This window comes from Meles meles, chromosome 10 (assembly GCF_922984935.1).
Source record: "Meles meles chromosome 10, mMelMel3.1 paternal haplotype, whole genome shotgun sequence".
In the NCBI taxonomy this organism is placed as follows: Eukaryota; Metazoa; Chordata; class Mammalia; order Carnivora; family Mustelidae; genus Meles; species Meles meles.
The window spans coordinates 55684666-55700133 of NC_060075.1; the positions used below are offsets into that span (position 1 = coordinate 55684666).

Here is a 15468-nt window from a genome sequence, read left to right on the forward strand (position 1 = left end):
ATCTCTCTCTGTCAAATAAATAAATCTTAAAAAAATAAAATAGGCCATTCAGTCATTCCAAATGTAAACTTCAGTTCTCAAAGAACCCAGCTGATATGTTTATTATATACTATTATATTTGGAATATAAAGCAAGCCCTCAGGAATCACATTCCTAATAAGATACTAAAAATTTAAAAAATGAATTGGATCTATATTCCTTAGACCATAAAATCCCCAACTTCTTTGATACACAATAGCCTGGAAATAATTTAATAAACCAAGGAAGATGTTTATAATGAGGCTGAGAGATACAAGGTTGCAGCTAAAATTCTGATTTTGTAACTGAATCTAGAACTTTTATTACCATTCAGGACTGGTTGGTTGTCATTCAGTAGCCGAATAATAAACTTGGAATTAGTGGAGCAAGCTTAAAATTCAATTTATTGTGACTGAGAAAAATTTGATATTTTTATTTTTCATGTAACCATTCAGGTTTTCCCCTAAGAACAGGAAATGTATCAAAAAGTATAAAAATATGTTTTTTTGTATAGAATGTTGGCCTGAATTATTTGAAATATTTGTGTACACAATAGCTGGATATTTACTTAGTGATCTTCCTGGCAGTGGCTATTCTGATCTGGTATTCAGTCTTTCCTCCTTTAGTTTAGCTGATTCAGGGAACTGGGTTTCCAACTAATCATTCAGTCAAAGAATACAGATTGAATACTTACTTAGGGACAGTAGTTTGTTAGGTGCTGAGGATACAAATGGAATAAGACAGACTCTCTTCCTGTCATCAAAGAGTTAACAGACCCTTGGTGAATTCAGCCATTAAAATAAAATCATAATGATTTTATGGGCGTTAAACTTAGGGGAAGCACAGAATTTCATAAGGTTATGGAAGAAGGAGATTATATCAAGTTCAATATTAGTTGACTATTAGATCACTAATTATGAATAGGAGCATCCGTTGCAATGGTGAGTATTAGATGGGATGGTGGTAGGCAATAAAAAACATTCATACAAAGATTTTAATTTAATTCCTCTCTTAATTTAGAGCAGGTTTGGAAAACTAGGGACTGTGGGACAAAAAAAACAATCCGTGGCCTGTTTTATATTGATTGAGTGCCAGAAAATGTTTTCTACATTTAAAAAATGCTATAAAGCAATAAAAAAGAACATGCAAGAGAAACAGTATGTGGCCCACAAAACTTAAAATTTTTTACTCTGTGGCCCCTTATAGTACTGATTCTGAATTGAGTGTGAAACACACTTAAAATATAAAAATAATTAAAAGATAAAAGAGGATATATCCTTTTCAATTAAGATGTCCAGCTGTCATTTGGTAAACCACTGCATGGGAACAGAAAAATTCAATTTGCTGTGCTATTGACACCTAGATTTTTAGCCTGAAGTTTAAAAAGTCCAAATCCTTAATTTATTGTATCCAAATTTATTCATCTATTGATAAAACTCGGAGGTACTCAGTGTAAGATTTAATTTATAAAAAGTTTGGAATTCCTCAAAGAAAGGTAGCATGGACTGCTATCAAAGGTATCACTTTCCTTTAGAAAGCTCCAGACTAGATGGGGGGAATCACTCCTGTCTTGGAGTTTGAGGAATCTTGAGGGTGCACGAGGCTTAGAACCTCAATGCTCGTTCTTGCTTCAAATGGCGGGCCACAGACAAAGGGCCACACACGTTTTACAGATGTAAAAAACCCCAAGACTTCAAATCAAGAGGGAAATAAAGTACAAATAATTCCCATTTTCCTTTTCAGCTAGGCATTTTCTTATTTGTGTATACAGAAATGGAAAAGAAGGGAATATGGTTAATTCAAATCTAACTATACATCACGCTATGCTGTTTGACCTTTAAATGTCAAATCATTTTGCTGAAATAGGCAAAATAGTCTCAATTATTTTGCAATGTCTGAATCAGCAATGGCTGTTTCTACTCCACTATAAAAACTGAGTTAGAAAAACACTGCCAGTTTGACAATTAGGTTTGAGAAGGGAAGAAAAGACCGTGACATCAAAATAAAGAATGGAATGCTGCCCCTACCCACTGTGGCCTACTTTCTACTTTGTATAAAAGAAAAGAATTTGAAACCACACCCTTTTAATTTGTGGTGTTTTGTGTCATGTTAATTTCTTCTAATTCTTATGTTTTATTTTTTCTGCAAGAAATACATAAGCAAAAATCATACTCCAACTATCTGCATCTCAAGCCTATTTGTACATGAAAAGCCCAGGTTGAAGTTACCCCAGATGGCTTTTCATCAGTTGTTACTTTCATCCATTCAAGACAATTATCTGGGGAGAAGTAAAAAGAGTTTTTTCTTCTCATTTCTGAGTCTTTATGATTTCCAAACATGGTAATCTGCACAGAAATGAAGAACGCTATCATCCTTTTGACAGTGAATGCCCTTTGTGTTGTCTTTCAGTATAATTACGTTCTTAGAAGGCTGCCCTCTAAACTTCTGGCTATGTAATCACAATCTATGTCTGGCATGGCAGGCAGGAGAGAAAGAGGGTCCTTCAAAACTCATCAAGATTTTGTTTTTGTTAAAAGGGAGGTTGAGGCATTAAACTAGGTAATAATGGTAAGCTCCTTTCTATCCTAATTATTGTCCAATTATTTTTATGTAGCATAGAAAGAGAAACCCAGAAGTACAGAATAGCAGATTAACATGCTATAAAAAAGAATGTAGGCGTATTGAATATACCCTGTCTAAATTTTCTAGTGATGTTTTACTTCTGACCAGTTTTGAAAATTGTACAAACGAGGCTTAATTTGTTACTGTTTATTTATTCTAATCATGAACAGAGAAAAAATGTCTATTCTTTCCCTGTCCCTTCACTCTCATTGGTTAAGAAATAAAAGGCATCAGTTGCATGTGTGCCTAGTGGTGGGTAAGCTTTCAAAATTAACCATTCTATTCTTCCTCTCAATGATGTCAGGTCAGCCTGCTAGGAGTGGACAGCTCCTTCTGTTAATGAAGTGGCTAGTGGCTGAGTCCTAACACTGGTTGCTTACCCTTAGGTGGTACAGTCCTCTTGGTTTCCTAAACCTGAATGAGTTGCTCTGGAGTCTTAAGTTCTTAAAGTAACAACTCCCATTTCTTAAGCAATGCCTGGGTCAAATGCTTCTCACATACTGTTTCATTTAATCCTCACTACAGTGTGTCAGAGGTACAATTATTTCTGAGGGAAAACTGAGGTTCAGAGTTGTTAAAGTAATATGTCCAAATTTATACAGTTAGAAACGGATGGCCTTGGGATTTGAATCCAAGGTGATCTCATTTCAGAGCCTACTTTTTTAATACATGAATTAGATTTTCTTTTTCCTTGACATTTGTGTTCCATCCTATGATGGTGTTTCTTGTGTTTGTTTTCTGGTTGATTATAAATATTTACTGCATATGCTCACTTAGTCTGGGTTTTCTCTGGGGGCCCAGGAGCACAGAGACCTTGGAAAGAGGGTGCATGTTCCGAGATCCGGTAGTCCTCTGGCCTCTGCACTGTGGACTGGCGGGCCCTGGGGCTGCGCCGGAGGTCCTGCTGAGCTTTGGGGAGACCTGCACTACCTAGAAGACTATTTTGCAACATGAACAGCCAACAGATTTCCAAATGTTTCCTGAGATCCTCTTCTGAAGCATTTGACCAAAGCAGACACAGGTTTGCCTCTTCTGCTTCGGCAGCCACCCAGCATTTCCCCTTGGATTACCTCCTTCCATTTGGCCACCAGTTTCTCTGAATACTCAAAATCCTTCCCCTTGTGGCAGGACTGACATTTGCTATGTCTATAACTGTGCCTCTCCAGATTTTCTGTGCCAGCGGCAGTTATCAGATAAAGGAGTCCCTCTGGAACTGGGCATTATGTATGGCTGGGATGTTAATATCTGGCTAACAACTGGCTGTCTTAACCACCTAAGTCCCTCTAAACTATACTGACCAAAATTCTCAGCAGCACACCAAGTAGATGTAAACTTCATGGCTCTAAGGATCTTCCTTAGTAAAAATCTAAAATGGAATATTGGCCTAGGGTCGGGAAATGCAAGCCATGAAACATTCTTGACAAGAAGACCTAGAAGTAAATGCCAAACTCAGGGTTAGAGAGATGAGGAAAGGGAGGCTCAGAGAATAGAGTGAATTCTATCTGGTCATTTGTCTCATCCGAGGTGATGGGACTAGAAACTCGAAACTCTGGAATTGTCCTCTCTCTGACATTGCTTGATTCTATGGGTTCTGGTGAAGCACTGCCTAGTTTTGAGTGACAGCTCAAATTTTCTCACCGGTAAAGCCTAGAGTATATTCAAGAAGGCTTTGGTTTGTCAGTAGGAGGGACACTTACTTTCAGATATGGCCACTATTTTCTGAACTCCTCCTCTGCCACTTTCCTGACTTGCTTTAGAAGAAAGTAATGTCCACCATCCTTTGCTACTTTTCAGCTTTCTTTTTCCTCTTGGGAGTTACATAGAGCAAGTAGTAACAGGAGAGGTTGGAAAGATGATGGTAGGTGCAGTTTTTGAGCACAATCATAGGAAGCAAAAGCTAGAGATTTCTTTTCATGTCAAGCAAAAGGCCATTAAAGATCTATTTGTTCCAATTCACAAAGAGCTATGTAAACAAATATAAAATTACCTATATAATTTCACAAAAGAACCCCCAGATTAGTAGATGGCTTCTTCATTACAACTTATTATATAAGGTAGTTCTGACCAAAGGTCATCAACAGAAGAAAAAATTCACAAAACAACTTCACAGCCAAGAAAGAAGGAATGCATTGTAATTTTTTTACTAAGAAGTTTGTTATTGGGGTATGTTTCTCTTATTGGAATATAAAAACACTAATTTTGAACAATAAACAACTTCTGAATTATTCTTCATTCCAAAGAATTTAAATGTACACAGTATTGCATGAATAGGGTCACATGTCAAAGGAAAAAATCCCATTTTTCATAAGTAACTGGCAAATTGATGGACATTGTTATGAAATGGAGTAAATAACTTATCTCTAAGTATTTCAAATAAAAACAAATGAAAGAGACCAATAAACTAACTTGCTTTTCTTTAATAAGCATGTATAAGACTATGATCCAACTTGGATATATAGCCTACTGCCCCAAGCTGCAGCAAGAATTTCATACAAAGCCTACTGACCTATCAAAAGTCACTTTCTGTGTTTGCCAATTCTCTCTATAGAACAGATGGAAAATATAAAATGGTTTGCACTTCATTTCAAAATTACTATAATTTTCCTAATGAAAAGGTTATACTTTATATTAAGCCAGATATTTCCAAGTATAAAACCAAATAAAATTTTCCTGATGCTCAGCAGTATCTTTCTTTTTCCTGATGCACCTTCAAGGCATAAAATACTAGGGCAGTGAAATCATGCCTACAGAGAAGGTCAACCATGAGGAACAGAGAAAATAACAAAAAAGAGAGAAGACAAGAAAAGAGAAGGGAAAGGAAAACAAGGAAAGAAAGGAGGGAGGACGCAAGGAAGGAAAGAAGGAAAAGAAAGAGGAAAATAAGAAAGAAAGAAAATGGCGCACCTCTTGAGCACACCATCCACATTCCGGACCCAGCGCAAGGCACTTGGTGCAGGACACTGCATTTGAAGATGCACATCTATTGTCTTCTGTAATGGAGGACAAAATGAGGTGTTACTCTCATATTGGGAAGTACATACAATTCTAGACCAAAATGCATTTTGAAAACTGAAGCAAGCTGACCAATAGTTTTAAGTAAACTACATTAAAAAATATATAATTTCTGGGGCACCTAGGTGGCTCAGTGGGTTAAAGCCTCTGCCTTCGGCTCAGGTCATGATCTCAGGGTCCTGGGATCGAGCCCCGTATCTGGCTCTCTGCTCGGTGGGGAGCCTGCTTCCTCCTCTCTCTGGCTGCCTCTCTGCCTATTTGTGATCTCTGTCTGTCAAATAAATAAGTAAAATCATATATATATATACATATACATATAAAACCAAATAATAACTACTCAGGAAATATATCTGTTAATTGCAACGCAGTTAACCTTACCTCTTCCCAAAGAAATTTATATAAATTTATATTTATATATATATATATTTTTATATATATATATATATTTATTTATATATATATAATTTATATATAATATATATATTATATATATTATTATATTATATATATATTATATATTATATATATATTATATATATAATATAATATTATATATAATATATAATAATTTATATATATATATTTATATATATAAATTTATATAAATTTATATAAATTTCTTTGGGAAGAGGTAAGGTTAACTGCGTTGCAATTAACAGATATATTTCCTGAGTAGTTATTATTTGGTTTTATAAGGTTGGGGAAAAGGAGGGTGAGGAAAATGTGATTTTAGTTAGGTTTGGGGTTTGGCTTGAATTCTACTACAAGAATAAAAGACACTCCACATTTTTTAGTGTGCTAAAGCTTCATTGTATTTCATATTATCTGAACGAATAAGCCATTTGTGGATCTAGAATTTTTCCTATGAAAATAGTCATATACAGACTTCGATTTGAACGTTTCAATTCATGTTGGGTCACAGTGAATGAACTTTCTGAAAAATGATCTTGATATCTTGAGAAATGATGACATATAGAATAATTAACTCAGGAATTCTGATTGTCTTAATATTGACTATTTTGACTTCATGGGTACCAGAATCAAATATAATGGCATGGTTCAACATTTTAGACATAAAGTAGTTAAAATGAATAAATTGTTTTAGTTTACCCAATTTAAGATCACTTTAAGATCACGACCAGTTCACTTTCCCATACATTCCCACACTTAGCTGGACATTTTAGTAACATAGCTGTGCCTGGAAACTACTTACCTTTATCTCTAGTCACTAACTACTTATATCATTATGAAGAGACTCATCATTATGAACTTAAACACATAAAATGCAGTAAGAATGAGTCATAAATTATTTTATCATGAGTTTTTAGTAGAATAATCACATACTTCCAACAGTCCCTCCTTTACTATGAAATGTCACAAGGACACTGGAAATCAAGCGTTCTATTCATTTCATTCACAGGCATACAGTGAATAACAAGCATTCTAGCTGTAAGTAGGTCACAGTCCAGGTGAGGAGATAACTATATAAACAAACAACAAAATACAGTAAGGGAAGCACAAGAGAGATATCAACAAGGCACTATGGGAACACAGTCAGGGGTTCAGGGGGTATAGCTCAGGGGTAGAGCATTTGACTTCACAGTCAGGGGTTCACTGCTTTACAAGGAAGGGCAGAACTCTGGTTTCTCTTCAGATCGCATAAATCTTTCGCCTTTTACTAGAAGGAAGGGCAGGGGTGTGGGAAGAGGGTATGTTTTAAGGATGATCCCTAGAGGCCATGAGATCTAGTATATGTCTTTGCCATTTCATTTGGTTTCTTCTAATCTTTGTTTATCTTTTAAAAAATGTAATGAAAGATGCATAAGAGGACTATGTGTGTTTGTGTGTGTTTGTGTGTGTGCGTGTGTGTGTGTGTGTGTGTGTGTGTGTGTGTGTGTGTACAATCACACAGGGACATGGTAGTTTGAAAGGGGATCAAGGCCACAAAATCTCTTGCTGTCCCCATCCAGTCAGTTTTCCTTTTTTTTTCCTCTTTCAACTTACTCCAACGTTCTAGAATACACAGTTAAAACAGCTGTGACCTAAAGGCAGCATGGGGTGGGCTTTGGCAGTGGGAAGAGAGAAAGAGGAACTACAGTAGAGTAAGTACAGCAGAAAGGTACTACTTGGGGTAGTAGAGAGCACCCTTCTCTGTATATCCTCAGACAACCAACAAGTTAAGCCCAAACCATCCCTCCTTAACTCTTCTCTTTTTTAAAAGTTGTTTTTTTTTTTTAATTTTATTTTTTCAGTGTTCCAAGATTCATTGTTTATGCACCACACCCACTGCTCCATGCAGTATGTGCCCACCACCATTAGGGTCACCCATCCCTCCACTCTCCCCCAAAACCCTCAGTTTGTTTCTCAGAGTCCACAGTCTCTCATGCTTCGTCTCCCCCTCCATTTTACCCCAATTCTCCTTAACTGTTAATGGCTGTTCTATTATCTCTCTCTGTGTCCCCTTGCAGCCTTTGTCCTTGGCTTTATATCAACTTTAATAAACATGATCTACACTTCTTTACTGATTTGTCCAGACCTGGTCTAGACTTCCAAGGACAAAAAATAACTACTGTTTTTTTTGGGCAGCTTTTACTACTAGTATGGCCACCTGTCTATGAAGACTTCGTAAGCTAAAATCCTTCTATCTGGCTTAGCCTGCCAAACTATAAAAGGCGATTATTTCTAAAACATTTAGAAGAGAGAATGACCTTTTTAGTTTTGTTCTCAGAAAGAAATCAAGCACATTTGCAGACCTAACTTGGCCTTTACCAACTCTTAAACTTGACCTGACTGGAACGTGGAAGTAAGTCTGTTTCAGTTCAGACTTGACTTACTCTTTCACTCCGTAGGTAGGACGCTGGCACTGGCAGTTGAGATTGCACTGTCTTGGAAGGGAAGCTGCTGCTTCTATGACTGTGGTCTTTGTTTCTCATAGTTGTCTGACTGTGTCCTAAGCTAACCCAGATTCAAGGTCAGGTCAGTCTCCTACTTCCAAGACATGAGTGGTAAATAACGAGTTTACAAGCAAAAATCCTTCTTTATAGTCTGCTTTCTGACCGTTTGTTTTAAAAAGTTCTACTGCCAACTTCTGTTCTCAAACTTCAGACACCTAAGAATGATGACCAAGAGAGATAGAAATTTTGGTCGTGTCAATATGTCCCAGGTTCCAGGGTTGACATTTCTCAGTCTACATAATTATAGGAAAAATGATCCCATAAATGGATATGGAGGAGGCAGACCTTATGATTCTGCAGAACTGGAGGAAGGCCATAAATTGAACTCCATGGGAATAGTGTCAAATGTTACTGCTGGAGAGTGTCATGGTTAGACTTTACAGAAGACAAACCAGATGCACTTTGGTAAGCAGAATCTTAAAGGTGTGGTGGTTTTTTTTTTTTTTTTTTAATTTTAAACACACATTAAGTAAATACCTAAAGTGCACATATCACACCAATAAGAACAGTTCTCTACACTGAATGGTCATGCTACTATGGAGGCTATTAGTTAATATGTGCTAAAGGGATGTGTGTGTGTGTGTGTGTGTGTGTGTGTGTATCTGTCCCTCTGTCAGATCATCCTGTGTAAATAGAAATCTTTATATTGAACACACATTAATCAGTGCATGAATGTGGTTTACAGACATGGGCAGTTTGTCATCAGCCTCTAGGTTGACTCTGTTCATTGGCTGCCCCATCCCTGATCCAATATCATAGGAAGCTGCTTTCCAGTGGTGCTTTCCTAGCAGCCCTCAGCACTGACACCCCATTAGAAGGGGTGCCCAAGTGTTTCTTTGTACCACTCTGTGAGAGTGGTAGCTACTTGTCCAGCTGTTCAGTGATATGGCAAAGCACTATATTCTTTATGTTCTAGCATTGTGTTTTTATTAAGGATACTTTTTTGTGGATCTTAATGGAAATTAGGAAAGACAATGGAAGCAGAATCCTATTTTAAACCATATATCTTCAGAACTCTCTTTTGTTCTCATTTGCTTTAGTCCTAAATGCCTTACAAATCCCATGTTATTAAAAAAACATGCTATCAAGACAAATTAGTAAAGGATTTAATGTTATATAAGTGTGTACATTCTGAAAAATTCTATTCCTTGATCTATGAGCATGGGCTGAGATTCTTACTTTTCTCCTGTTACAACTGCAGGTAACAGAAATGATGAGGTAGCATTGCTAAATAGTTACTGGAAATAAAGTTCCAAATTTCCACAGCACTGTTACTTAATGGCAATGTGTTCTTAGGCTGAGGTTCCATTTCTTCCAAGGTAACATAGGGCTAACTATACCTATATTAAATATATAAATAAATATATAATATAAATATATAAATAAATAAACTATACCTATATTAAAATATAGGTATAGATATGAGCTGAAATGAGCAAGCATAAGCATGCCAAGCATAGTAGTTAGGATAAGGCAGACACTCAGCAAAGGGACTATTGTAACTTATTTATAATTAATATTACAATAATTTATGTAGGTACACACATAAATATACACACATCGTATGTATAGATCTAGCTCCAAAAAAAGGGAGAGCTGTTATGTGTCTCTAAATTTGTTGTAAATAGGATTAGTTGTATTTAAAATGAAAGTCCCTTGGATCATAAACACAAAGTTTTAAAAATATAGCTAAATATGAAAATAACTATTAAATAAAAAGCTACTACTTTTATTTTGGTTATTTAAAAATGACTCTTAAAAGCCAATTTATTCAAATATATACACATCAGTTCAATCTGTTACAAATACAATTCTGGCATGACTATAATTGATTACCAAAAATCTTACAACACGTTCATTTTGTTTCCATTTTTCAAAGTGTACCTTGACTTAATCTGAATATTTTTCTGATTATTTCCCAGAATTAAATGTTTCTGACGCATGTAAAATGACCTTTATAACAGTCTGTCATAAAGTATAATAAATATCTATCATCAACAGGATAAAGTAACACAAAAATCAGGAAACTACATATTTGTGACTGTCATTTAGATATTCTTTGTTTTAGATGATCACTTATTCATATTATTTTGAGAATGTTTAATCTATAGAAGTAAGAAGAGAAAGAAAATGGACCAAAAAACAAACAAGCAAACTAAAAAAGCCCGTAATAACCCCTAAGATTCGACATTTAGATTGGGATATTTCCACAAGTCAAGTGGTCAGAGAAAGTGAAATTTTTGGAAACATTCCTAATGTTTTTCTGCTCTGAAGTCTATACCACAACATTTTAAGAAAATTTAAAGGATGCCCAAAGTTTTATCTGGAAGAAGGAGCAATTAAAACTGATAAAGATTGTGGTCCTTGATATTCAGAATCAATCATTCTGGATTCTGTTAGGACTAGACACAATGATTTATGAAGAATGGAGAAATGCATTTTTTTTTCAGAGTATCATTTCCTTAATTGCATTTACCATACATATTAAATTAAACTTGGATAATTATGTAAAGCCATTTTCTTAACAAAAAGATATAAGTGAACACTGTTACAATGAATACATGCTCACTTTGATAGCAGTCAAAAACCAGGCAAATAGAGCACAGACAGAATAAGTTTTAGGGTATAAATGGAGATTCCTTATTCTATGTGTATGTTGTGGCCATGTAATTGTTACAGATATCTTCAAAATACATTACCTGATTCCTGAAAGCTCTTTTTTGCACAGAAATTTAGCTTGCTATCATTTGATGTCAAAATAAAAATGAAGCAATAGATTAGTGTTTTAATCACTTGCCGTTACCTAGTTATTACAAGTTTTGATTGAGAGCTGTTCTCTAAAGGCTCCTATAAATATATAGAGAGGGAATAAAATGAGGGACAGGAAACAAAACCAAAGTCAGTTAAATTTTAAGATAGATTATATAAAGGGGCATGGGAGGAAAGTAGAAGCATGGTAAGCTCTTTGGAAAAGGTAGATCAGAGTAGGGAAGTTCTGAAGAGCTAGAGATGTATTATGAGGAAGCTAGTGACTGAGGGCATATTGCAAAAACAGAGGGAGCAAGGAAATAATAGTACAACTATTTATATTTTCCTTTTTCTTCTGCCCCCCCCCTTTGGACTTCATTTAAACATAATAAACATTAAAAAACACATTTTTTATTAACATTTTGCATTTGTTGTTTTACTTAGCATTTAGGTTTTGAAACATGTTACTGTTGAAATGGAAAAGAAGCAGATATTATTACAAGAATTAAAATAGCTAAAATAATTTTTATGCAACAAGTGCATATTTCAACTGTGCTTATAAAGAATGAGTTGAAAAATTCACCTTAATATTTATGGTTTGCTACTAAATTATACATACAGAAAATACTACTCTCTAGCAGCAACACCCAACCTAGAGTATTTTTCTTTCCTTTTATATTGTCTTTCCCTTTATATTGTTTGTTTCAAACTTGTAACAAATAAGCATTCAGGCCATGGAAATGAAAATGAGTATCTCTATGGGAAAAAAACATTTTGTCTAAATAGTTTTGCCACTTACTTGCACTTGAAAAAACATACACCCATATTTATGTTTGGCCAAAAACTCCTTGGAGTCCTTTCTTTTTTGTCTTTTCTGTTAGCTGTTCTAGTGTTTAGGCTTGATAGTCTTAAAGTATATTCGGAGGAAAAGGCAGTGGTACAATAATGTTCAATATTTATATAGAGACTTAGAAGAAAGGGTGAGGAAATTAAGACATTATAAGTAAAATAAATAAATAAATAAAAGTCCTAGCTCCCCAAAAGAAGAGCCTGAGATAGAGATTCTTGGCAACAAATCTATTGAGAAGAGAAGTAAGGTAAGATCAGGAAAGAAAAGGTGCAAAGATACTGTTGCAGTCAAATTCTGGTCTTAACCTGCCTGATTATCTACCCAGAACTTGGAGCACAAATGATACCACAAAGTTGTCTCACTCTGGGGCAAAGTGGAAGTCTGGCTTTTATACTCTCCCATCAGTCAATCATTGACCGAGGGCAGCACAGAGAGGGCTGGGTGTTGGGGTGGGTTAAACTCTGCACATTGCTCAGCAATGTGGCTCCCTTTGTTGGAGGCCATTTTTCTGAGAATGTGGCAGCTGTGAGCCATTAACAGCCAGAACTCAGAGCAAGTGGGGGTGGCACACCAGCCCTATAAATGGATATCTAATTTAGTAGCAACCATCTTGAGCCCTGAATGGAAGGGCTAAGCATGGAAGCCAGTGCTAAGATTGGCAAAGGTAAAGAGGTCCTGGCCCCTCACAGCACCATGGAGTTGCTGCCTCCATTCTGGGTTGTCTCTCAGAACTGTCTCCTTTTTTCTTTTTCTTCTTTAAAAAAGTAATCTCCAAACCCAGTGTGGGGCTCAAACTCACAACCCCAAGTTCAAGAGTCCTGTGCTCTACCAACAGATCCAGCCAGGTGCCCCACTCAGAACTATTTCTGATATAAGAGGAAAATGCACCTGCGTTTTGAAAGATAATGAAAGAAAGACTTGAGCAGTATTAATGTAAATGGTTTTTTAGAAATGTTAAGCCTAACATTACTTTACATGACATAGACCAGCCACTCTGAAGAGACACCCATTTTGTTTTTCCTTGGAAAAATAAGACTATGAGACCATCAGTTCCTGGAGGACAAGTGCTTACATATATTCTCTTTCTATCCCCAGTATCAAAGTCTAGCATCTGGTATACACTCAGTAAATGTGTGATGAATACATGATATTCTAAGCTGAAGTTGACCTGGCAGTCTAATGTCTCAGGTTTTTATAGCTCTTGATAATCTACATTAAAAAAAATCTTCATTTCCAAAACCAATTTATTATAAAAGATAATATAATTATGCTTACTGGATGAACTCATATCTGGTTGAGTTCATATCTAGATGAATTCATCTTGATGTTTTCAAATGTGAAAAAAAGAAAAAACCCAACATATAATGATGAATTTCTTTACATTTGGTCTTCTACTAGTGTACAGTTCTGCTGATTTATTTTATAGCAAGGGTAATTTCTTTCTAAAGAACCCTGAATATGTGACAGGAATGATATTGAATTGAAATAGCACTTCCTAACGCTACCATTATCAGATGCAAAACCACCAAATTCACTTACTGTTTTGTTTTTTGATCTTTGCCAAGATCTAAATCAAATTTCAATTCAGCAAATATTCTTTGCCCCTATAAGGTTGAGTAGTTTTTACTGAGCACAACTTCCTTATAATGCCAATGTTATGAAACAGCACTAATCTCTTCTTCTCATTAACCAGGTTTATTAGGTTTTTATTATGTGTAATCTTTGTTTCAGGGAAAAGTTTCAATTTCCCTTGTTACATAGATAAAATTCATGTGAGTTCAATAGGGTTTTATAAAGATTTTTGGAGAACAAAAGCAGGGGGAAAGCCACTTTCAATGCTGGGCAGGTTAAGAAATGTTAAGGCAATGCTACACATTCCATCTGTCTGCCCTGCCCTGTTTGGGGCAATCCCAACATGAGTCAGAATTTAAAGTGGGCTGGGATGGCATAAAGCAAAACTCTAGTTCATGATGGAATTTACAAGAAGAACCATTGTGAAGCCACTGATGACACTTATTTGTGTTGAAATGGGCCATCACAAGAAGGCTGGTCTGGTGAGGTCATCGCAACCTTTCATTGTGATTCATTTACACGCACTTTAGTTAATTTAGCTTTGAAAAAAATCTGATTGCAGTATACAATAGATGATTGTATAAATTATGCTCTACATCAGAACACTTTTTAATTTGAAAGAGGGCACTATTAAGTACGTGGTATAGCGGTATAAATTCAAACTTCCCAGGCGAGCTGAGTTCTAAGGTTACCCTAAATGCACATTAGTTTGGTGGTGTAGAACAAAAGAAAAAAAAATAAACAAGGCAGTCCATGCTAAGGTGATAGATAGGAAGTCAGGAGAAAGGGAATGACCTGAGTTAGTGATGAAGGAATCTCTTCACGTGAAGTTGGGCCTGACAAGTTTTGAAGGACAGGTACACTGCAGAAATCTGATTGAAATTTGTGACTGTTTCTAGATTTAATATATGAACATATTTATGTTTACGATATGTTATGTTATATATTTTGACATATATTCTTACATGTGGGAAGGAGATAAAAGAGTACATAGAATACTTGTTTTCTTTCAAAAATGACTTTGCAGTTGATATGATTTTCTACACAGTGAAATTTCTCTTGGTGGACCAAGCAGGTTTTTCAACCATGCATAGCAAGAATTATTCCTGAAGATAAAATTCAGTTTTGCAGTTGCTCCCTTACCTGAGCATATCAGTTTGTCTTCTGACACTTACTCATCTGGGGGAAATTTGTGAGGAAGTGAGAGAAACTCGGGAAGAAAGATGGGGTCAGAGCACAGCATCTCCCAGTATAGCCTTCCTTCTTCAGAATTAGAACGTCAATAAGAATCAAAATCTCAAGATTCAAGGAGGGCTCCAGAGGCCCCTCTGAGGCAAATTCTGGTTTAAGCTGCATTTGTCTAACTTGGAAAAGCAATATTAGTCATGTGCTTTGTGTCTTGTTTTAACTGGAACTTTTCCATACATTCCAACTGTCCTGTTTATGAGGCACACTCCCTTTTTATAAAAGCCAAAATATTCACCGGTTTCCCACTCTGTTCCTCTAAATAATGTTTTTAATCTAACATACTAGAGTTCCAGGGGCTCTTCCTATTTTCCTCTCCAATTCTTGGCAGGTATGAATTTCCTTTCTCCCATTAAAAAAAAAGAAATTACATGGCTATTCACGTCAAAACCTCAAATGCCATAGTCTAGGATGTAAAAGAAATGCCCCAGGATAGTAGCAATGCAT

At 35.8% G+C, this 15468-nt stretch overlaps 1 protein-coding gene across 4 annotated transcripts in view; it reads right to left on the reverse strand.

Annotated features, from left to right (window-relative positions):
• The window catches only part of ITGB8 (integrin subunit beta 8), an 85102-nt gene that overhangs the window by 50670 nt on the left and 18964 nt on the right, over positions 1-15468 (reverse strand). For 3 of the 4 annotated variants that reach the window (XM_046020785.1, XM_046020784.1, XM_046020786.1), the window contains exon 2: positions 5545-5630. The exons of the other annotated variant lie outside the window; for it this stretch is intronic. In XM_046020785.1, the coding sequence (XP_045876741.1) occupies positions 5545-5630 (86 nt within the window). The remainder of the gene's footprint in view (positions 1-5544; positions 5631-15468) is intronic. 4 annotated transcript variants of the gene reach the window in all.